The 23,646-nt window shown below is 45.4% G+C and overlaps 1 protein-coding gene across 7 annotated transcripts in view; it reads left to right on the forward strand.

The window, feature by feature from the left end:
• LOC141265403 (collagen alpha-2(VI) chain-like) overlaps positions 1 to 23,646 on the forward strand; it is a 704,763-nt gene that overhangs the window by 310,434 nt on the left and 370,683 nt on the right. For 5 of the 7 annotated variants that reach the window (XM_073678446.1, XM_073678444.1, XM_073678445.1 and 2 more), the window contains 2 exons: positions 190 to 243; positions 10,084 to 10,146. In XM_073678446.1, the coding sequence (XP_073534547.1) occupies positions 190 to 243; positions 10,084 to 10,146 (117 nt within the window). The remainder of the gene's footprint in view (positions 1 to 189; positions 244 to 10,083; positions 10,147 to 23,646) is intronic. The other 2 variants (XM_073678448.1, XM_073678449.1) reach the window with 1 other exon arrangement.

Here is a 23,646-nt window from a genome sequence, read left to right on the forward strand (position 1 = left end):
TTGGATTCTATACCAGAGCAAATAATACTTTCATCATACTAAACTGATGGTTTTAGAAATTTGTAATTCTATGTTGTAACATTGTTTTTTTCTTTACTGCATGGATGATGACTACATTGGGTTTTGTGTGGAATAATTACAAATTAATATGAAACAGTATGAGTAATATATTGCCTGTTTACTTTTTAGGGGAAACCTGGTCGAATGGGATCAGCAGGGTGTAAAGGAAAAGTTGGAATTCAGGTGCGACTATAATTGATTTTGAAACAATTGCTACCAACTGACTATTTTTATATAAACATTTTAAAATATTGTGGGTACAATACTGCAGTAATATAGAATTACAAAATTATATAACAGTGATATTCTGATTAGAGTAGAAATAATATCTGCAAATGAATCTGCACTTAATGTGTTTTTCAGACAGGTATGCAAAAAAGTGCTAAAAATGCTTAGAGGACCTAACACCTCCACATATATTATGGTATATTACAGTATGGAGACTGTAGATATAAATAAACATTAAATAAATTACCTTTGGAAGAATTACTTGTTACGAAATAAGAGAATAACAAATTGAAGCGGGCACCACTATTGTAATGTAGAAGGATCAACCTGCCACATACAGTTAGTGAGAAATGACTAAAAGGAAGAAAGACTGCATGCATAGGCAGGGATCAGTATAAATCAGTATTAGACAAAGACCATGGAAACAACACCTCAATATATTAAAAACACTTAAAACATGAATGCTTCAATATATGTCAAGAACCATAGCAAATCATGAGATGGTAAACCCTCATGTATGCAAGCCAAAGATAATATATATAGTAGTCTATTATGACGACACCTTGTAATGTCATATATGAGAAAAGGTGAAACAGTACAGATTGACCTAAATAAAGGTATTGGTAAAATATAAGAAGATATGCTGCTGACACAAAAAAATTATTTTAGAGCATTGGTGCCATCCTATAGTGGTATGGCAAAAGCTACTGATGAGGTGAAGCATCAGAAGAAGGTCAGAAAATGGTTATAACTGAACCTGAAGGTGACCATGAGCTATACCTGGTGAGTAAGCAAGCAACCAAAAGACCCACGCGTATCGCAGCTGCACAAACAGCTTCATCAGGGGATGTGATACCCCCAGGTTGTGCTTCCCTCCAAATACATGCCACCCCACACCATTACTGACCCACTGCTAAACCAGTCATGCTAAAGAGTGTTAGAGGCAGCAGATTGCTCTCTACGACGTATTCAGTCTGTCACGTGCTCAGTGTGAACCTGCTTTCATCTGTGAAGAGCACAGGGCGCCAGTGGTGACTTTGCCTATTCTGGTGTTCTGTGGCAAATGCCAAGCGTCCTGCACGGTGTCGGGCTGTGAGCATAACCCCCATCTGTGGACGTCGGGCCCTCATACCACCCTCATGGAGTCGGTTTCTAACAGTTTGTGCAGACACATGCACATTTGTGGCCTGCTGGAGGTCATTTTGCAGGGCTCTGGCAGTGCTCCTCCTGTTCCTCCTTGCACAAAGGTGGAGGTAGCGGTCCTGCTGCTGGGTTGTTACCCTCCTACGGCCCCCTCCACGTCTCCTGGTGTACTGGCCTGTCTCCTGGTAGCGCCTCCAGCCTCTGGACACTACGCTGACAGACACAGCAAACCTTCTTGCCACAGCTCGCATTGATGTGCCATCCTGGATGAGCTGCACTACCTGAGCAACTTCTGTGGGATGTAGAGTCCGCCTCATGCTACCACGAGTGTGAAAGCACAACCGACATTCTAAAGTGACCAATACATCAGCCTGAAAGCATTGGTACTGAGATTTTGTCTGTGGACCCCACCTGCAGAACCACTCCTTCTATTTGCACAACAGCATGTGAAATTGATTGTCAATCAGTTTTGCTTCCTAAGCGGGACAGTTTGATTTCACAAAAGTTTGATTTACTTGGAGTCATATTCTGTGTAAGCGTTCCCCTTATTTTTTGAGAAGTGTATATAGATATATACACACCCACACACAAACCCAAATATATATATGTGTGTGTGTGTGTATTTTTCTCTTTCCCCATGACGGCACCACGGAGAGAGGGGATCCGCCCTTCAAGGACAGGAAACCTACAGATAAAAAGGGCAGCACCTCTCTCCCGCATCAGTTGGTTTCCTGTCCTTGACGGGGACCTACAGATGAGAAGAAAAAAGAAAGTGAAAGAAAAGAAAAGATGGACTTACCAGGCCCGGCCAGACCGGTTCAGGCAGCGGGGGTTCCCTGCCTCTGCTGGTGCGGTAGCCTGTAGCGCCACTGCTGGGGTCAGTGGGCCTCTAGGGTGGCAGGGAGACGCGACGCAGGGATTGGACCGCCGTGGTCTCCAGTGGTGTTGGGGCCCAGGTTGGTAAGTATGGCGGGGCTTCCAGGGCTCAGGTTGGTGAGTAGGCCTGAGCTCTGGGACCCAGGTCGGATGCTTGGCTGCTCTTCCGGGGGAGCGCACGCGCCGGACGCCTTCCTGGGACGGAGATTCGGCGTGTCTGGGGGTGCCTGGCTGGCGCGCACGATGGGGGGGGCATCCCCCATGCTGGAGGTGCACAGCGGTGGCCTAGCCGGGGGGGGGGCGCTCCTCATGGCTCAGAGGTGGCAGGCCAGAGTGGGGGCAGACCCCTATAGAGATTAAATTGCCAGGGAAGCACAGGGAAAGTGCTTCCCGGCAGACTCTGGCACTCTTCAGTATGAGCGAGCAGGAGCTACAGGAGGTACAGCCCCTGCATCCCCACTCACCATCACCTCAGACGCGGGAAGCGTACAAAAGGACCCTCCAGTGACCCATCACGCCAACACAGCCAAGGTGACGGCGGGAGCGGACGGTCTGGCAAGTCTTCACAACGCGGCAAGGACTCCAGCGTGGCATCAACCTCGAAGAAAGACCCAGCTACTGGGACGGGTGTCATGGTTGTGTCGCCACGAAGATCGTCACGATTGCACAGCCTGACTTCTCACAGCTGAGTTTTTGGTGTTTTGTGCTTTTTGGCAGTGAGGGAGTTAACTCTCTCTCTGTGCTAGACAAGGTCCAGCCTCGCCCAGCTGCAATCAATTCTGCAGTAGTGAGATTCCTTCATATGTCTGCTGCTCTGTTAAGGAAGTTGTCGGTGAAAGCATTTCATGCAGACTAACAGAGCGGATCGTGGTATTTGGAGTTTCAGAGCTAAGTGTATTTGGAGTGGTTTTTCCCTTTCCTCGCTTTATCATTTATCTCCTTTCCCGTTGGTGTTCCCTCTGTTGTAGTTGTGTAGTTTTTGTATGCAAGGTGGTTTTGGTTTTACCCTTGTACTGTCTCGTTCGTCTAAGTACTGAGTGTTGGCATATTACCTGTCCCCTTTTGTTGTGATCGGGGTCCTTCTCAGGACTAGATTACTCAGGTGCAGGGATCCTCAGGAGGTAGGGGTTACGCTGGCGGCCTGGACCTCTGTACCTTTAACAGTACCTCCAGGTAGAGGGATTAGTCAGGGCCCCAGCTTAGGGTCAGCTTAGGCCCCCTACCTCCAGTACACAGAGACAGCGTGACAACGGGTTCCTGTTCAAATCCTGTATTCCCTCTCACAATGGGTCGGTAAGCGATCTTTGTGAAAGCTCACTTATAACTTGGGGCCCCCCTCTCTTTTCTTCTCAGGGAAGGAAGAGTACGGGCAAGTCCAAGCACAGGACCTGCGCACTTTGCGCAGAGGATCTGCCCACCACGTGGCAAAAAAGACTGTCTGTTCGATGCATGAGTTGCACAATCTGTGAGGAGACCCCTAAGTTCGCTTCAGAACTCAGAACCCTGATTAAGTCTCAGGTTGAGGATACCTTAAAGTCCCTGCAGAAGAGGGGAAGAAACAAGGGAAAACCAGACTCCTATCCCCGGTGTCGGAATCTAGTAGTTCAGACGAGGAGGGGGTAGTCTCCGATTCATCCTTCTCATCATCTTGGTCATCTTTGGGGGATGGGGGTCGTAGCTGTTAACTTATAGATGGAACCGATAGCTTGATTAAAGCAGTTAGGTCCACTATGGGGTTCGTAGATCCTCGCCCTAAAAAATCAGTCCAGGATATGTTTAGTGGCCTGGAACAGAAGAAAAGGAGATCCTTCCCTCTTAATGATAAAGTACACTCTGATTAAGAGGGAATGGAAAAATCCAGAGAGGAAAGGATTGTTGTCGCCCAAAAGGAAATACCCCTTCGAGGACCCAGTATGCTCCTTCTGGGGAAAGGCACCTAAAATAGACGTAGCAATAGCCAAGGCCTCTAAGAAATTTTCCCTGCCATTCGAAGATATGGGGGTGCTGAAAGGAGCTTGGGAGGCGGCGGGGGGGCTAAAACCCACAGTGGCAGCCACATGCACAACCAGATCTTTAATGATCTGGCTGGATCAGCTGGAAACGCAATTAAAAAATAAAACATCAAGGGATAACATAATAGGCTCCATCCCAGTAACAAAGGGTGCAGCAGCTTTTCTGGCTGACTTCTCAGCCGACTCCGTCAGACTGGCAGCCAGGGCTGGGAGTTTTTCTAACGCAGCTAGACGGGCCCTCTGGCTCAAATGCTCAAATGCTGGCCGGGCAACCTCCAAATGAAATCTAGGCTATGTTCCATCCCTTGCGAGGGGGAGTTCCTATAAGGATCTACCCTGGACGATATCCTTGACTAAGCCGGGGATAACAAAAAATGCTTCCCGGTCCTCTCCGGTACTTCATTTAGGAAATCCCTTCGGAGCAGGAAATTCATGCGGAGAAAACCCCCCCAAGACCAGGACAGGTGAGAGGACGGGAGACAAAAAAAGGCAAAGGGGTTTATGTTTAACAGGCCCCCCAGTGACAATAGTAAACCCGTCCAATGAAAGGCAGCCCCAGGTGTGGGGGGGGGGACTTCTCCATTTCCTCCCGGAAAATTTCAAATAGTCGTTGGATTTTAGGCCTGATAAAATCAGGACTAAGATTCCAGTTCCTGTCCATTCCCGGTCCAAATTTCGTCATAACCCCATGAGATCTTCAGGGATAGAACTGGCTCTAGAACAGGAGGTTCTAGGCCTAGTAGGCAAAGCAGTCCTTCAGGAAGTCCCAGTTCAGGAGGAAGGCGAATGATTCTACTCCCCTCTGTTCCTCAGGAAAAAAACGGACGGAACATTCAGGACTATTGTGAACCTAAAAGAATTGAACAGATTGCTAAAGGTACTCTCGTTCAAGATGGAATCCATAAAAACATCAGTGAAATTGTTGTTCCCAGACTGTTTTATGGCTGTCCTGGATCTGAAGGACGCCTATTATCATGTCCCCATACACAGAGACTACCGGAAATTCCTGAGTAGCGATACTGCTGAAGGGCATAATCACACTACCAATATGCGGCTCTTCCCTTCGGGTTAGCGATAGCCCCAAGGGTCTTCACAAAGATAGTGGCAGAGGTTATGGCCCATCTGAGGGAGCAGAACATCCTAATAATCCTGTACCTGGACGATCTGCTTATAATGGGCAACTCGTTCAACCATTGCAAGGACCATCTAACAAGAGTCATGGGTTCCTTGTCGAATTTAGGCTGGCTTCGGAATCTAAAAAAATCCAGGTTGGAGCCAGATCAAGTGCAAGAGTACTTGGGCATTCTATTAGATTTGAGGAATCAGGAATGCTGTCTCCCGGCGGGAAAAATCCAGAGTATGATGGCCCAAGTATCCCATGTAAAGAGCCATCCCTGTATGACTCTGCGGGGAGCAATGTCCCTCCTAGGGTCCATGACTGCCTGCATCCCGGAGGTCTGCTGGGCTCAGTTGCACACCAGGGACTTACAATGGGAAATCTTGGGGGCGGAAAGGTCACTAAGAGGGCACTTAGAAGGTTGGCTGACTTTATCATCAAAAACCTTGCTTTCCCTGACATGGTGGACAGAGGGGGACAATTTAGCCAGAGGCGTTCCATGGACAATATCAGTGTCACAGGTCCTAACGACAGATGCAAGCCCCAAAGGGTGGGGGGCTCATCTAAATGACCAGGTAGCTCAGGGAGTCTGGTCAAAGGATTCATAAGGGGTATCTTCCAACATGAGGGAACTTCTGGCGGTAAAATATGCCCTCTTAGAATTCTTAAACACTCTACGGGGGCATCATCTAAGAGTTTTTTCGGACAACAAGGTAGTGGTGGCATACTTAAATCGCCAGGGGGGGACTCGGTCCCATTCTCTTCCACAAGTGTCAAGTTCCATCCTTCAGGTAGCGGAGAACAATCTAGAGTCCCTATCGGCACTCCACATAAAAGGGACAGAGAATATCACGGCAGACTTCCTGAGCAGGACCCAGCTGAAACAGGGCGAGTGGGAGCTGAATCAGCTAGTGTAAAACCAAATCACGAGGGCTTGGGGGAACCCCTCTATAGACCTATTCGCCAACTGGCAAAACAAAAGTGGACATGTTCTGTTCAATCGACCCCAAGGGGAACCCAGCAGCACTAGATGCCTTCTCAATCCCATGGAACCACCAGCTAGCGTATGCCTTTCCTCCGATTGCTCTCATCCCGGCGGTTCTGAGAAAAATCAGGGAAGACGAGGCAAACATAATTCTGATCGCCCCCTTCTGGCCAAAGAGGCCTTGGTTTTCCTGGCTGAGGATAATGTCCATCACCGACCCCTGGGTCCTTCCGGAAGTTCCGGATCTCCTGTGTCAGAGACCAGTCCTTCACCCTCAGGTAGCAAACCTGCACCTGACAGCCTGGAGTTTGAGAGGGCGCTCTTAAGGGATAGAGGGTTTCCCCCAATTTAATCTCCACCCTACTGCAGAGTAGGAAACCCATAACCACCAGACTCTGCGGTAAAACCTGGGGAAAATTCCTCTCATTCACGGGTTTGAATCTTGGAGTTCCTTCAAGAGGTGTTGGAGCGGGGGTTGGCCACAAGCACTCTAAAGGTTCAGGTGGCGGCACTGGGAGCCCTATATAACTGTGACCTGGCCAGGGATAGGTGGATCTCCATATTCATCAGGGCATCTCATAGGTCCAGGCCCATCTCCTCCCGGAATGCTCCTCCTTGGGATTTAAATTTAGATCTTTCAGCCCTGACCAAGCGTCCCTTTGAACCTCTAGCGGATGCATCCCTTAAAATCCTATCTAAGATGTCCCTTCTAGTAGCCCTCACATCGGCTCGTAGGGTTAGCGATATACAAGCCTCATCAGTGGGGCCCCCCTTTACGCAAATTCTAGACGACAGGGTGACACTTAGGACTGACCCAGCATACCTTCCTAAGGTGGGATTGCTTCTCCACAGGTCGCAGGAGGTCACCCTCCCTTTCTTTTGCTCAAACCCAAAAAACAAGGGGGAAGAAGCCCTTCACACCTTAGATGGCAGGAGGTGCATCATCCAGTACTTAGAGGCCACACGGGAGTGTAGGAAGGCTAGATCTCTTTTTGTGTGCTTCCAGGGATCTCGGAATGGACGAAAGGCTTCAAAGGACACCCTGGAAAGGTGGATAAGAGGCGCCATCTCCCTGGCCTACTCCTCCTATCGGGGAAACCGTGACAGAGGATTTAAAGGCTCACTCGACTAGAGCAGTGGCAGCCTCCTGGGCGGAGAAAGCTGGGGCTTCAATCGAGCAGATATGTAGAGCTGCAACCTGGTCTTCCCCTTCTACATTCTTTAAGCACTATCTGCTGGATCTAACCTCTTCCTCGGACCTTACCTTTTGCAGAAGGGTTCTGGAGGCGGTGGTCCCTCCCTAGACAGCACTTCTCTGCAAATCTCTCCGTGGTGCCGTCATGGGGAAAGAGAAAGACGTAGTTACTTACCGGTAACGGGATTTCTCGGAACCCATGACGGCACCCGTACATTCCCTCCCTTCACACATGGGTGTGCACATTTATTTATTACCTACGTTTAGTCACAGGGTGTGTCTGGCAAGCTCCTTTTTAAGGAAAATGTTAAAATTTGTGTTACTAACCTGGCGGTCCTCTCTGTGCTCTGTAAACAACTGATGCGGGAGAGAGGTGCCGCCCTTTTTATCTGTAGGTTTCCTGTCCTTGAAGGGCGGATCCCCTCTCTCCGTGGTGCCGTCATGGGTTCCGAGAAATCCTGTTACTGGTAAGTACCTACATCTTTCACAGTTCCTTTTAAGAATTGATTTAAATGGTTCATGTTGTGTTTTTTTTCATGTGTTTACTTGGTCATTATTATAATCAGACAATCCATGTTGTAATTTGGATTACTTGGACTGTTACAATATTGTCCTTTTCGGAAATGTTGGGCCTCATGCAGACATCAGTAATTCTTCTCGTACCCAAAAAAGTCTCCGTTTAATCAGTGTTTGGTAAGTGTTAAATTTTACCATCAGTTAGGTTAACATTTCATCATTATTTTCTTGGATGAAAAAAAAACTGATCTAGTTTTCTCAAGCTTCTCATATCAGCAGAAACAGTAAGTGAAAAATGGACCTCATATGCATGGTAGCGTGCGCTTAGTTTTTCACGGACCTTGTCAGGGCTACCACTAGGAATTTCAGGGCCCTATATTAGCAAAATTTTGGGGCCCCCTTGTGACTTCACCCAGCCTCCACCCCAGCTCCGCCTCCATCCCTCGAACCTTCCATAGTCCCACTTCCCCTTATTGGAAAAACTCCACTCTGCACCTTGTCCTCACCAATCACACATTAACAGTTCCAATCGCACACCATATCACATACATAGTCAACAGCTTTTGTTTTGGCCCAAAAAATTTTTTTTAAGCCACCACTACGACAAGGAGACTCTTCTGGCAGTACCCTACTGTACTTTAACCTTTTAAACATTTCTTATAATATCCAGTACTCTTTTTAGGTACATTTTTATTTATTTTTGTTTAAGGCATTGTCACATACATTTTTTAAAATGACCAATAAGATCACATACAAGGGACAAATACCATCACACCATGACCAGATCACATATTACCACCACAAAGTAACCGAACAATACCACATGCAAGGGACAAATACTGTCACACCATGGCCGGACCAGATATTACCACCACAGTGACCGAATAATACCACATACAAGGAACAAATACCTCCACATCGTGACTGGACCATATATTGCCACCAGATGACTGAATACTACAATACTAATCAATAAAAAAAACACACTAATTTCCATAAGTGTCATTATACACACGAGTGCTGTACATAGTTTTACAGTGTATGTCAGTGTACAGCTAATAGTGATCACCAGTGATATACACAGGAGCTCTGTATATAATGTCAGTGTACAGGTAATAGTGATCACCAGTGACCATATACACAGGAGCTCTGAATATAGTGTACAGGTAATAGAGGGATCACCAGTAACATTATACACAGGAGCTCTAATATAGTATATAGTGTCAGTGTAGACAACACACTGACTCACCAGTGACGTCTCTAGTTTAAGTCCTTCATCTTTGCTCTTCATCTGGCACAGACCGCCATCACTTCTTCCAGCCAGGACTCGTCTCTGCATAAAATAAGTTAGCTACAGCACATTCCCCAACTTCTACACTACACAGCTGTGCACCCACCATTAATATATAATTATTTATTATGCAACCCACCATTCCAAATATGAATTGTAATCCACCACTGTGCCTTCACGAACTATAAATTAAGCCCACTTTTGTTAGGAAGTTACGCAGGTGCAGGCAATCAACCCCTCCATGGAGTGAGGATGAGTTTACATACCCCGTCAGAATGTTAGCTTCTTGGACTTGTTTCAGAGAATATGAATAACAAGCTTTTTCTCCACTCATGGTTATTGGTTGGGTGAAGCCATTTATTGTCAAACTACTGTGTTTTCTCTTTTTAAATCTTAATGACAACCAAAAACATCCAAATGACCCTGATCAGAGGTTCACATACCCTGGTGATTTTGGCCTGATAACATGGCTGTGAAAAATGTACAGACGGTTTGCAATGTTAGACCATACCATTCCGGGCATTAGAATATTGTCAATGACACAATCATAATGTTATACAGCAGACATCCAAAGCAGGTGGCAGAGGAGCTTTTAAATTGCATGTTGGGGCATGACTATAACACAATCCAAAAATAAAGAAGCTTTGTTATTTATAACAGGGAGATGATGGACTTCGTGGCAATGTTGGACTTAAAGGGCTTCCAGGATCCCCAGGGGAAAAGGTAAATCCACATCTATAACAAACTACTAAATTTGCATTTTAATAAATTATTTAAAAAATCCATGCAGCATCTTGCATACAAAGCGCTCCCTTTGTCAACCTATTGCTATCCCCTGTGACACAAATCGTGGCATTTCTGGGTTTTCATGTCATGTAGTGATTTTCTATGTATATCCTGAATAAGTATTGCAGTGTATAATACCAGCCATCAGCTAATCACCTGGTCTTGTCCTTTATTTTAGTCAGACGAAAAATACATGTTTAAGAAAATGTTTCAAAATATAATAGAAAATTTCCCCAAAAATTCTTTGCTATGTAAAAATGTTAAGAATAAAGGGCACATAGTTGGTATTACCATGTCAATAAGAACCCAAACTAGAAAATTGTGTTATTTAACTCGTACGGAAAATTGAAAAAAAATTGCTTTTAGTTTATACTTTCTTGAAAAAAAATATATAAAAAAAACAATTAAATGGTTATTCACAACTAGAGATAAGCGAACATGTTCGGAAATTTTTTTTTTTTTTCAAATCCGGCATGAACATTGTACATTTGGATTCGTGATTGGATCCCCAAGTGTTTTTATCAAAATTGGGAAAAGTTGAGCACGAACCCAAAGATCCCTGGTTTCCCACGCTGTTATCTGCTTGACAGGGCGGGAAACAGGTTCTTCGATCTGCGGTATACCGTTGGTCATAGCACTGCAGTATCAAGCTATCAAATGTCAGCGTGATCCCGCAGCTGACTGGCCTGCGGTAAAAAGCTTACCATGGGTGACAAGCATCGGCTGATGAGACTACTTCACCGATCAGCCGGCACCCACTCACTGTTAACAGCGAGCGCAAGCGCCGTTAAAGAGAAGTGGTCTTATCAGCTGGCGCTTGTGCAGTGAAAGTAAAAAAGGTAAAATGAGTGAATTATTTAAATATAGAAAACACACTATTCTTGCCTACACCTAATCGCCGATAGCCTTGTCCCCTGTAAAAATAAATAAAAACATTATATACTCACCTTAATGCCCATGTCACCACTAATAAAGAAAAAATAATATACCACCATAATCCTCACCTATCCACAGTAGTCCACGTAATCCAGATTGTCCCATGGTGATCTGATCATTGATAGAACAGCCAGATCCAGAGATGTGAGTGTGCGATTTGGCAGCCGGCAATACACTGATAAAAGTGTCATTGCTCCTGCAGTGTATCGCGATGGGCTGCCGTGAGGTCACACGAGTTCTTCAGCTGATGAGCTCCTGTGACCTCACTTAAGGCACCAGTGCTAGACACTGCAGGAGCAATGACGTTCCTGTCAGTGTATCGCCAGATGGAGCAGTCACATCTCCGGATGTGGTTGTTCTATCAATGATCAGATTACTGTGGGACAATCTGGATCATTTCATCATGTTGGACAGGTTAGATATGGTTGTTTTTTTATTTTTGTTACAGGAGACATGGGCTTCAAATAGAACCATAGATAAAGGAGTCTGTCATTCATTAAAAAAAGTACTTTATTCTGGGTGTTTGTTTGTTTTTCTTACAATTTACTATGGTGTTAGTAATAAAAACATCTTATAGATGCCTCTCCATTACTAACCTGGGCTTCATGTCAGCTTCCAATACAAGGCTGACATGAACCCCAACCCTATTACCTCACTTGTCCCCTCACCAGGGCAAGTAGGAAGAGTGGAGGCTAAGCGCCAGAATTGGCGCCTCTTAAGGATGCCTCATTTCTGAGAAGGCTGAGAGCTGATGTTTTTAGCCTTCGAATGGTGACAATATTCATGGCCCCTTCCTAGGCTATTAGTATCAGCACACAGCTGTCTGCCTAGCCATTACTGGTTATTAATTATATGTGTGGGGCCATGTCAAATTTTTTTGGGGTCCCCATTTTAATAACCAGTGAAGGCTAAGTATACAGATGTGGGCTGATATTAATAGCTTTGGAAGCTCCAGGCTATAAACACCAGGACCAGCTGTCTGTTTTCCCTCTATTGGTCAATAAAATTTAGGGGGATCCCACAACATTTTTTCTGAAATGTAATCATTTACAAATTACTTGTACAGTAACCTAGAAACACAAAGCACTTGTATCTATCCAGAGAGAGGTGTTTGAAAATATGAGTTAAGCACAGCACTAGTTTTTATTTCTATGCATTGGGAACATTGCACACGTTTTTTAATTCAAAGCATGAAAATATGTATAATTTTTAACTACTTTACAGAAAATAACTAAAAATGAACATTAGGTTTTTAGCATTCCTGTGAATCGCTAACCTAATATTTAGTTCTATAACTACAGTTTAGAACTGCTTCACATCTATGTTGCAATAGTCAATCAACTTCTGGCACCTGTCAACTGTTATTCCAGCCCAGGATGCTTTGACTACATCCCACAATTTTTGGCATTTGTTGGCTTTGTCTCAGAAATCGCATTTTTGTCACCCCACAAGTGTTCTGTTGGATTAAGGTCTGGGGATTGAGCTGGCCACTCCATAACCTCAATTTTGTTGGACTGGAACCAAGATTTCTAATTTACTGGTGTGTTTAGGGCCGTTGTCTTGTTGAAACACCCATTTCAAGGTGCTATCTTAATACAGGGCAAACCTCACTAAATTGCATACAGCTTATATTACTTCTGTTACATCAAGGAAAATATGCATTTATGAGCACAAGACAAATATTGTACTTACTATATTACCCCAAATAGAGTTCCACTAAATATTTAAGGGGAATAGCCCAAACTCACCTGTTATCTAATATATAGTATTTGCCTCCCCAAAGAAGGGGCTGACTAACTTATGTTCAGTGGACAAGGAGAGTATTGCATGTCATTTCAAGATATAGAAAGATACAGAATACCGTATATACTTAAATATAAGCCTGCCCTAGTATAAGCCGAGGTACCTAATTTTACCACAAAAAAATGGGATAACATATTGACTCTAGTATAAGCCTAGGGTGGGAAATGCCGCATCAACTGGTAAATTTCCCCATCCTGGTAAGTATTGCTCACTCATCCCTAATCCTGGTATGCATGGCCCCCTTATCCCATGATCCTGGTATGCATGGCCCCCTTATCCCATGATCCTGGTATGCATGGCCCCCTTATCCCACAATCCTGATATGCATTGGCCTCTTCATCCCCCAATCCTGGTATATATGTCCTCCTCATCCCCCAATCCTGGTATGCATGGCCCCCTCATCCCCCCAATCCTGGTATGCATAGGACTCCTCATCCCCTAATCCTGGTATTTGTGGCCTCCTCATCCCCTAATACTGGTTTGTATGGCCTCTTCATTCCCTAATCCTAGTATGTATGGTCTCCTAATCCCCCAATCCTGGTATTTGTGGCCCCATCATAGCACACTTAAAAAAAAACAAAAAAAAACGCTTATTCTTACCTTCCTCACTTCTGCTCCAGAGCTGCATCTTCTCCTGCTGCAGCTCATGTCAGGATCTGAGGCGCAGCGTGCGCTTTCAGACACTGATATGAGCTGCTGCCGGAACATTCACTCTTCTCCATGCCAGGACCATGTGTGTGGAGAAGAGTGAATATGTATTCACCTAAAGGGGTTTTCCCATGAATGAAATTAACATTCAACAGATCTTGGAATAATAATAACTTCCACAATTGGATGTGTTTAAATAAAATGTTCCTGTGCGGAGATAATCTTATAAATGTTCCCTTGTGTATATTCTGTATCTGGCCGAGTATGGAACACAGTCTGATCATACCAGAGCACCTAGACAGGGGAGGAAGCAAGAGTATACTGATATTACAGCAGGGGATCACAGCTGATTCTGTTTGGGGGGGTAAAACATTTCCCTTCCTGATTATAAACAATGTTTTACTTCAAAGAAACAATCAGCTGTGATGACCTGCTGAAATGTCAGTACACTTTTTTGCTTCCTCCCCTGACCAGGAGATATGGTATGGTCAGACACAGCCATTACACAGTACACAACAGGGGCACATTGATAAGATTATCTCAGCACAGGAAACATTTTATTTAAATAGATTCAATTGTGCTAATTATTATTATTCCAAGATCTTTTTATTAAAATGTACTTTTGTTTGTGGGAAAACCCCTTTAACCCCTTAACAACATTTGACGAACTAATACGTGTCTGTGCCCTGGGACTTAAGAGCCAGACCCGTATTAGTACGTCATGGCGATCGCGCGCGCACACAGGCTGTGCGGGCGCGATCGCCGCCGGGTGTCAGCTGATTGTCACAGCTGACACCCGGTACTATGTGCAGGGAGCGTTCACCGCTCCCAGCACATTAACCCCCGCAATGCTGCCATCGAAGTCGATCGCTGCATTGCGGAGGCAAGGGGAGGTGATCGCAGATACTCACGTCCTCTTCCGGCTTCCAGCGCTGTCTGCCGTGGCTTCCAGGATATTGCCATGACAACCCGATGTCGTCATGACAACATCCGGGTCATCAGACAGCAGGAAGATTTTTTGGACATGCGCAGTGCATCTCCAAACAATCTTCTCCCTGTCCAGCGCTGACACCCTGCATGGCACAGGGATGGTGCTGCATTCCTGTGCCATGCAGGCGATCAGAGAAAAAAAGTGAAAGTCCCAGAGTGGAATAAAGTAAAAAAGTATAAAAACTATCAGAAAGTGAAAAAAAAATAAAAAAAATAATCCACCAAAAATAAAAATATAATGTACCCATCAATAAATATTATAAAAAAAAACAAACAATAAGTACACATTTGGTATCGCCGCGTCCGGAACAACCTGACCTATAAAACTGTCCCACTAGTTAACCCCTTCAGTGAACACTGTAAAAAAAATAAATAAAAAACAAAGCAAAAACAATGCTTTATCACCATACCGCCAAACAAAAAATGGAATAACACGCGATCAAAAAGACAAATATAAATAAAAATGGTACCGCTGAAAACATCTCGTCCCGCAAAAAACAAGCCACCATACAGTTCCATCAGCCGAAAAATAAAAGTTATAGGTCTCAGAATAAAGCTATGCTAAAATTTTTTTTTTTTTTCTATAAAATTGCTTTTATGTAAAAGTGCAAAACATAGAAAAACGATATAAATGTGGTCCCGCTGTAAACGTACTGACCCGAAGAATAAAGCTGCCTTATCAATTTTACCACACGTGGAACAGAATAAAAAAATAAAAAAAACAATTCCTGAATTGTTGGTTTTGTTTATTCTGCCTCCCAAAAATCGGAATAGAAGGCGATCAAAAAATGTCACGTGCCTGAAAATGGGACCAATAAAAACGTCAACTCATCCCGCAAAAAACGAGCCATCACATGACTGTCTGCCAAAATCTGGAAAAATTATAGCTCTCGAAATATGGCGATGCACAAACTAGATTTTACAAAAAATGCATCTTTTAGTGTGTGACAGCTGTCAGTCATAAAAACTCCATATGATTCTGGTATCACTGTAATCACGCCGACCCGAAGAATAAAGTTGTCTAATCACTTATACCGCACGAGGAACGGCGTAAAAAATAAACTCTAGGGTTAGGGTTGGGCTAGGGTTAGGGTTGGGCTAGGGTTAGGGTTGGGCTAGGGTTAGGGCTGGGTTTGGGGTTAGGGTTGTGATGGGGTTGGGATTTTTTTCAAAAGTAAGAGAAAAAGATGACTATATGGCGACTAGTGTTGAGCGCAAGTGCTCGCTACTTGAGTTTGCATCGGGTGCTCTGGTATGCATTGAGTATCGTGGGTATTTGAGTGACCTGCTCGAGTCTCCGCCCCATATGCTTCGCGGCCAAAAAAACTTTGCGGGGATTGCCTGCCATGCACGAGAGATCCCCGAATGTTTTTTTGGGGTGTCTAATAACCGTGAAACATGCGGAGCAGGGACTCGAGCATGTCACTCGAGCACACGCTGTACATGGTGCATACCTGAGTACCCGATGCAAACTCAAGTAGCGAGCACTTGCGCTCAAGACTAATGACAACTTATTCAATATGATGACCTAATGTTATCAAATTCTGTGTCGTACCTCTGGGTTCAAAATGTTCACTATACACCTTAATAAAATCCTTGAGGGGTATGGTTTCCAAAATGGGGTCACTTGTGGGTGAGCTCCACTGTTTAGGCACATCAGGGGCTCTCCAAACGCGACATGGTGTCCGCTAACAAATTGAATGGAAAATCGTCTCAAATTATTAGCGGACGCCATGTTGCGTTTGGAGAGCCCCTGTGTGCCTAAACATTGGAGCTCCCCCACAAGTGACCCCATTTTGGAAACTAGACCCCCCAAGGCACCTATCTAGATGCATAGTGAGCACTTGGAACCCCCAGGTGCTTCACAAATTGATTTGTAAAAATGAAAAAGTAAAAAAAAAAACACTTTTTCATTTTAATGAATCAATTTGTGAAGCAGGGGTGGAAGCAAGAGTATACAGACATTACAGCTCGGGATCACAGCTGATCTTTTATTATCACCATGACAGCACCCGCTGAGAGAGGGTAACCGCCCACAAGGACAGGAAACCTACAGGTAAAAAGGGGTGGTCCTCCTTGCCGCCTCAGTTGGTTTCCTGTCCTTATGGGAAACTGCTGCATGTGGTCCTGGGTCCTGATGCCTCTGACCGATGCCTGTGAGGACGGTAGAGTCCGGATCTCCAGTTGCAGCATCAGGGGAGCCCTGCCTGTCGGACTCCCCCCTCTGCTGGGAAGGATGGCACGATCCCATGGTCTGGGTGCTGCCGCCATGAGTCGCGTGGGCGAGGTGCAGAGGATCTCCCTGCAGGCCACCCTGTGCCTCGTGCAGGCTGGTTCCAGGTGCTTGACCGCGCATGTGGCCAGCCTGATGATGCGCCCGATAACCCTGAAGTAGTGGATTTACTTCCGGGGTGACCGGGAAGGTGCATCAGCAGGTGGGAAGGATGGGGGCGCAGCCTATGGATGAAATGGCTTGCGTCCTAGCACACCCTGTGCTTCACTATGTCTTCCCCCGCAGATGCGGCGGAGCACCCACAAGTGGCTAAACAGCGCAAAAGCAGCGCCAGGAGCAGCGATGGTGGTCACCCTAAAGGCAGCAATACCACCAGCAGGAGTGAGCAGTGCATTCAGTCCAAGCCCTCCAAACCCAGCACTGTGCCTCCACCTCCAGAGATGGTATCCCATTGACAAGCTTCAGATGTATCTGTGATCACCTGTTGAGCTGAATCCCCCTTCTTTTCTATATGCCCTTAAGCCCCCGTCTCACATAGCGATATCGCTAGTGATATCGCTGCTGAGTCAGGTTTTGGTGACTCACCAGCGACCTCACCAGCGATGTCGCTGTGTGTGACACTTTGCAACGATCAGGCCCCTGCTGTGAGGTCGCTGATCGCTGCAAAGTGTCCTGGACCATTTTTTGGTCGTTGGCCTCCCGCTGGCCAGCACACATCGCTGTGTGTGACCAGCGGGACCAACAATCTGGCTGGTAACTATGGTAAATATCGGGTTACTAGGGGCACGCGCGCACTTAGTAACCCGCTGTTTACCATGGATACCACTCTGCTACGGTAAGCGGAGGCTCCCACGCACCGTAGCAGAGTGGTATCCATGGTAAACAGCGGGTTACTAGGGGCACACGCGCACTTAGTAACCCGATGTTTACCATAGTTACCAGCCTGCTCCTGCTTGCAGCAGGCTGGTAAAGGGAGCAGGACATTGTGGAACGATTCTTTCCACGATATCGCTGCTTCCCTGATTGCTGGTGAGCCTGCCTGTTTGACAGCTCACCAGCGATGTATTAGCAATGCAGCAACGATCCCTGACAGGTCGTATCGTTGTCGGGATCGCTGCTGCATCGCTTAGTGTGACGGGGCCCTTAGGCTAAAAAGAAGCTGTCCAAGAATAAACAGTGCGCTTTGTGTATGCAGCCCCTCCCTGATTATTATCTCAAACGTTTGTCAGCCTTGGGTCTTTTTGACTCTGCACGAGGAAGCTCCTGTCCGTAATGCGGACCTAAAGTCATTTATTAGAGAAGAAATCAAGAATTCCCTTAAAGTGCATAAGTCTAAGAAACAGAAGGCTAACCAGGAAGTGTATAATTCCGGGTCTGAATCCGTGGTAGAGATACAGGAGGAGGAATTGTTAGAATCCTCCCAATCATTATCATCTGATGAGGGGAGATCGTGTTTGCCTATTCAGGATATAGACTCCCTAGTAAAATCTGTTTGTTTAACTATGGGTATAACAGATCCCAGGGAACCGAAATCAGATCAGGCATTAATGTTTGCAGGCCTGTCTCAAAAAAAGCACAGGTTCTTTCCAGTCATTGACGCAATAAAGGATCTTGTGCGACAGGAGTGGGAGAAACAGGATACCTGCGGGTTGCTTCCCTCATCATCAAAACGTAAATACCCCTTTGATGATACCTAGCTGTCTGGATGGAGCAAGGTCCCAAGAGTCGATGTGGCTGTTTCTTCTTCCTCTAAAAGAAATGTACTACCCTTAGAGGACAGAGGTCTCCTTAAGGACACATCAGACCGAAAAGCGGAAACGTTACTAAAGCGAGCCTGGGAGTCCTCTTCAGGTGCTTTCAAACTGGCAATAGCCAATACCTGCATTGCAAGACCTATGCTGGTATGGATTTGTCAACTGGAGGATCAAATTAAAACAGGAACACCTAGAGATAGACTGTTAGCCTCTGTTCCCCAGCTCCGCAGTGGTGCTGCCTATCTAGCGGATGCTTCAGCTGATGCGCTCAGATTAGCGGCCAGAACTGCTGACTTATTTAACGCTGCTTGTAGGGCCTTATGGTTAAAAGAATGTAAGGGGGATGTTCAGGCTAAATCTAAATTGTGCTCCATTCTGTGCTAGGGTGAGTACCTATTTGGCCCTGAAGTCGATGACATTCTGGCTAAGGCTGGTGATGTCAAGAAAGGCTTCCCTAAACCATCTGCTCCTAATTATAGGGAGGTCTTCAGGAAGTGGTCTTTTACATGGAAAAAGCCAGATTCCAGATGGGAGCCCACCGAGCATCAGCAGAAAGGTGCCTACTTCAGTGGTTGCTCCTCGTCAAAACGAAAGAACAAGTATCACTAATCCAAACCCCCCGGTTGTTGGTAATTAAAATATTTTTATGATAAATGGACTCTAATAACATCCAGTAGATGGATTCTCAACCTAATTTCATCAGGGTTGAAAATGTATTTTCAGAGAATCCCTAGAGATAACTTTCTTCAAACTACTCTATCTAACCCGGTCCAGCAATGCGCTTTAGAGACAGAGGTTAAAAGTCTATTAAATAAACAGGTTCTGGTAGAGGTTCCAGGGGGCCAGGAGGGGAGGGGGTTTTATTCCCCTCTATTCCTGGTTCCCAAACCTGATGGTTCCTTTAGGACTATTAACTTATGGAAATTGAACTCCTTCCTTAGATCCCAAACTTTTAAAATGGAATCCATAAATTCAGCTTCTGTTTCCCAGGTGTGACATGGCTGTCCTGGATCTACAAGATGCTTATCTTCCTATTCATCAAGACCACCATGTTATGAACTGCTGCAAACACTAAGGAAAGAAAGGAAAACTGTCCCTACAATAGGACTAAGCTGATTCCCTACGATGCAGCGGGGGATCTGTTCCTTGTGAACAGACCCGCCTAAGTCCTCGGCTAGTCTGAACGCAGACCTATAGATATAAGGGAGGGGTCCCTACAAGAACTAAGGACTAGGTTATAGTTGGACACCTCCTAGCAGAAATTGTAGCAGAGCAAAGACATACAAACAAAAAGTACTAGTGGTCAAAAGACCAAGCAAACTACAGAGTTAGGTACAAGGCACCTGGCTAGCTTAAGAGTAAATGTAACACTGAAGTCCAGCAAGGCCAGGAGGGCGGAGCTGGATTATATAGGCAAAAAGTCATGTGACCAGCAAAATAGAAAAAACTAACAGGAGGGTTCTAACACACCAACAGTTTCTAAGGGTTGCAGTGAATTTGGACGACCAGGTCAGGCACTTCCAGTTCACCGCAATGCCGTTTGGCCTGTCTATGGCTCCACATATCTTCACAAAGGTGATTGCAGAAGTAATGGCCCATATGCGAGAAAGGGATACTATAGTTATCCCATATCTAATAGTGGGGAAGACTGCAGCTCAATGTGCTTCCCAACTAAACCATATATCGTCCTTACAGGATCTGGGTTGGATCATAAACCTGCAAAAATCAAGACTGTCTCCATCAACCTTGCAGAGTTTTCTGGGTCTCCACCTAGACTCAATGGCTCGGCACTGTTTTCTACGGGAAGAAAAACTGCTGAATATTATAAGCAAGGTCTGCAGGGTAGTGCACAACCCAGAACTGTCTTTAAGAGACACCATGTCCCTGATTGGATCCCTGACCTCTTGTATCCCGGCAGTCCAGTGAGCATAATTCCACTCCAGGGATCTACAATGCAAGGTTCTCAAGGCAAACGAAATCTTGCAGGGACAAATAGAAGGGAAGATGCATCAGTCAGCTTCCACAATAAACTCTTTATGTTGGTGGCTAGATCCAGCTCATTTGTCCAAGGGGGTACCGTGGGTCGCAACACCGGACAACATAGTGATGACAGATGCCAGCCCCTCAGGGTGGGGGGCTTATATAGGCGATCACATAGCCCAGATGCGGTGGACAACAAGTGATGCAATAAGTTCCTCAAATATGAAGGAGTTAAAGGCAGTGAAATATGCCCTCTTCAGATTCCTGCCCATCCTTCAGAATTCCCATGTGCGAATACATACCGACAATACCACGGTAGTTGCCTATTTGAATCACCAGGGAGGTACACGGTCACCTTCTCTGATGTCCACGGTGGAAGAGATTTTTGTACTGGCAGAAAAACATCTCCTCTCCCCCTCAGCCCTGCACATCAGGGGGATAGACAATATCAGAGCAGACTACCTCAGTCGTCATTCTCTACAGCAAGGGGAGTCGGCGTTGAGCAAACATTTTTCAGCACATAGTTTGGCTATGGGGGGGTTCCGGACATAAACCTCTTTTCAACCAGAAGCAACAGACAGGTCAAACAGTTTGCTTCACTATGGCTGTCTGATCACCCAGAAGTAGTGGATGCTCTACAGACTCAGTGGTCTTACGATTTAGCCTATGCCTTTCCCCCAATGTGTCTGATTCCAATAGTCCTCAGAAAGATCAGGGAGGAAGGAGCGAGAGTGATCCTAATTGCTCCTTTCTGGCCCAGGAGGCCTTGGTTTTTGTGGCTGAAAGACATGTCAGTAACCAACCCATGGATCCTGCCATCAGGTCCAGAGCTGCTCTCTCTGGGTCCATTCTGTCACCCTCAAGCAGAGGGTCTCCATCTGACGGTGTGGAATTTGAGAGGCAGCTGTTAAGGCAGAGAGGATTCTCTGAAGCTTTAATGTCAACTCTTCAAAGTAGGAAAGAAGTTACTACAAAAACCTACTGCAGGGTATGGAAAAAATTCCTACAATTCTATTCAGGCCCCCTTATTACCCAAGCACCTATTTCAGCTATCCTAGAATATTTACAGAAGGGGCATGAGCTGGGTCTATCTACCAGCACTTTAAAAGTGCAAATCTCTGTTCTGGGTTCTTGTACAACTGCAGTATAGCGTGGGACAGGTGGGTCTCCAGGTTTATACAGGCTTGTGAGCGTAGTGACCCTGTACACATACCCAGGCTTTCACCCTGGGACGTAAACTTTGTACTAGACGCTTTGACGGGTCTCCCCTTTGAACCTCTGGCTTCTGCCTCTATCAAAAATCTGACTATGAAGACAGTCTCACTGATGGCTTTAACGTCAGCTAGAAGGGTGGGCGATATACAGGCTCTTTCAATAGATGCCCCCCCCTTTAGACTTTCAGGACAAGCTAACCTTGAAACCCGATCCAGATTATCTACCAAAGGTTGTTTCCAAATTTCAAAGGAGTCAGGAGATATGTCTACCCGCCTTTTATGAAAACCCGTCTACACCAGAGGAACACAGGTTCCATAGGTTAGACGTTACGAGAATAGTACTAGAATATCAGCTATATAGCTAGAACTCAGTCTTGGAGGAAGAGTAGGGCCTTGTTTGTCTCCTTTCAGGGGCACAGAAAGGGGTCTGGTATCACAAAAAACTCTATCTCACTGGATACGGGATGCGATTTGCACAGCTTACTCGGCCAAAGGTGAGAGCCCCCCGGACGGCATAAGAGCCGTCTACTCGGGCCATGGCTTCCTCCTGGGCTGAGAGAGCTGATGTCTCTATAGATTTAATTTGTAGGGCAGCAACTTGGGCCTCACCTTCCACCTTTTTCAGACACAATCATCTTGATTTGTCTTCTTCCTCGGATCTTGAATTTGGGAGATCTGTTCTCAATACTGTGGTCCCTCCCAGGTGATGGTCTCTGAAAGTCTTTCAGTGGGTGCTGTCGTAGCAATAGGAAAATCCGAGATTCCTTATCGGTAATCATACTTTACAGAGACCACGAGCGCACCCACTCACTCCCCCCCGTTACTACTTACTCACAGGTTCTGCACTTAGAAAAGGTGTTTATTTGCTTTTCACACTAATGGTGATAGTATTCTGATATACTAGTTAGGATGTTCATGTATTTAACCTGTTATGGCGGTTCCTCCTAATTTCTCTGTAACCAACTGAGGAAGCAAGGGGGACCGCACCCTTTCTTACGTGTAGGTTTCCTGTCCTTGTGGGCAGATCCCCTCTCTCAATGGGTGCTGTCGTAGTCTCCGTAAAAGTCGATTACCGGTAAGTAATCTCGGATTTTTGTGAGACAAAACATTACCCTGCCTGTTTTTAAGCAATGTTTTCCTCACAGAAGGTATCAGCTGTGATCCCGTGCTGTAATGTCTATATACTCTTTTGCTTCCTCCCCTGCCCAGGAGCTGTGGTATGATCAGACCATGTTCCTGTATGGTCAGACACAGCCATATCACAGTACACAGCAGGGGCACATTTATAAGATTATCTCAGCACAGGTACATTTTATTTAAATACATTCAATTGTAGAAATTATTATTCCAAGATCCATTGATTAAATAAAGGGATTTTCCCATGAATAAAAGTTAAGGTAGAGAGTTCGGCCAGAGAAGGAAGACGTTGTCTATGTATCTCCACCACCTCAGAACATGTCCAAAATGGTGAGACACAGACGAGATCCTCCTCCAATGACAATCATTAGGTTAGCATACACAGGTGCCATATTAGCACCCATGGCGGTACCACGTTTTTAAATATAAAATTTGTCACCAAATAAAAAAACTATTTTTCAATACTAAATCGAGCATATGCATAATAATTTTTTTGCAATTCAATGTGTTCCATCAATTTCACATACACGGCTTTCACACTATTTTCTTAACTAATAGAGGTGTATAGTGATACTATATCAAGAGGCGAGAATAATTAATTTTCCTCTATTTCCAACTCATTAATTTTACACAGGAAATCCATAGAGTCCAGTATATATAACGCAGTGCATTTCGAGAGGGAGTCCCAAGACTTTCTCTAGGAAGATACCAATGTGATTAAATGCCGAGTCACTCCCCGAGA

This window comes from Phyllobates terribilis, unplaced genomic scaffold, assembly GCF_046119375.1.
Source record: "Phyllobates terribilis strain yellow unplaced genomic scaffold, ASM4611937v1 Scaffold_4__5_contigs__length_816908805, whole genome shotgun sequence".
Classification (NCBI taxonomy): domain Eukaryota; kingdom Metazoa; phylum Chordata; class Amphibia; order Anura; family Dendrobatidae; genus Phyllobates; species Phyllobates terribilis.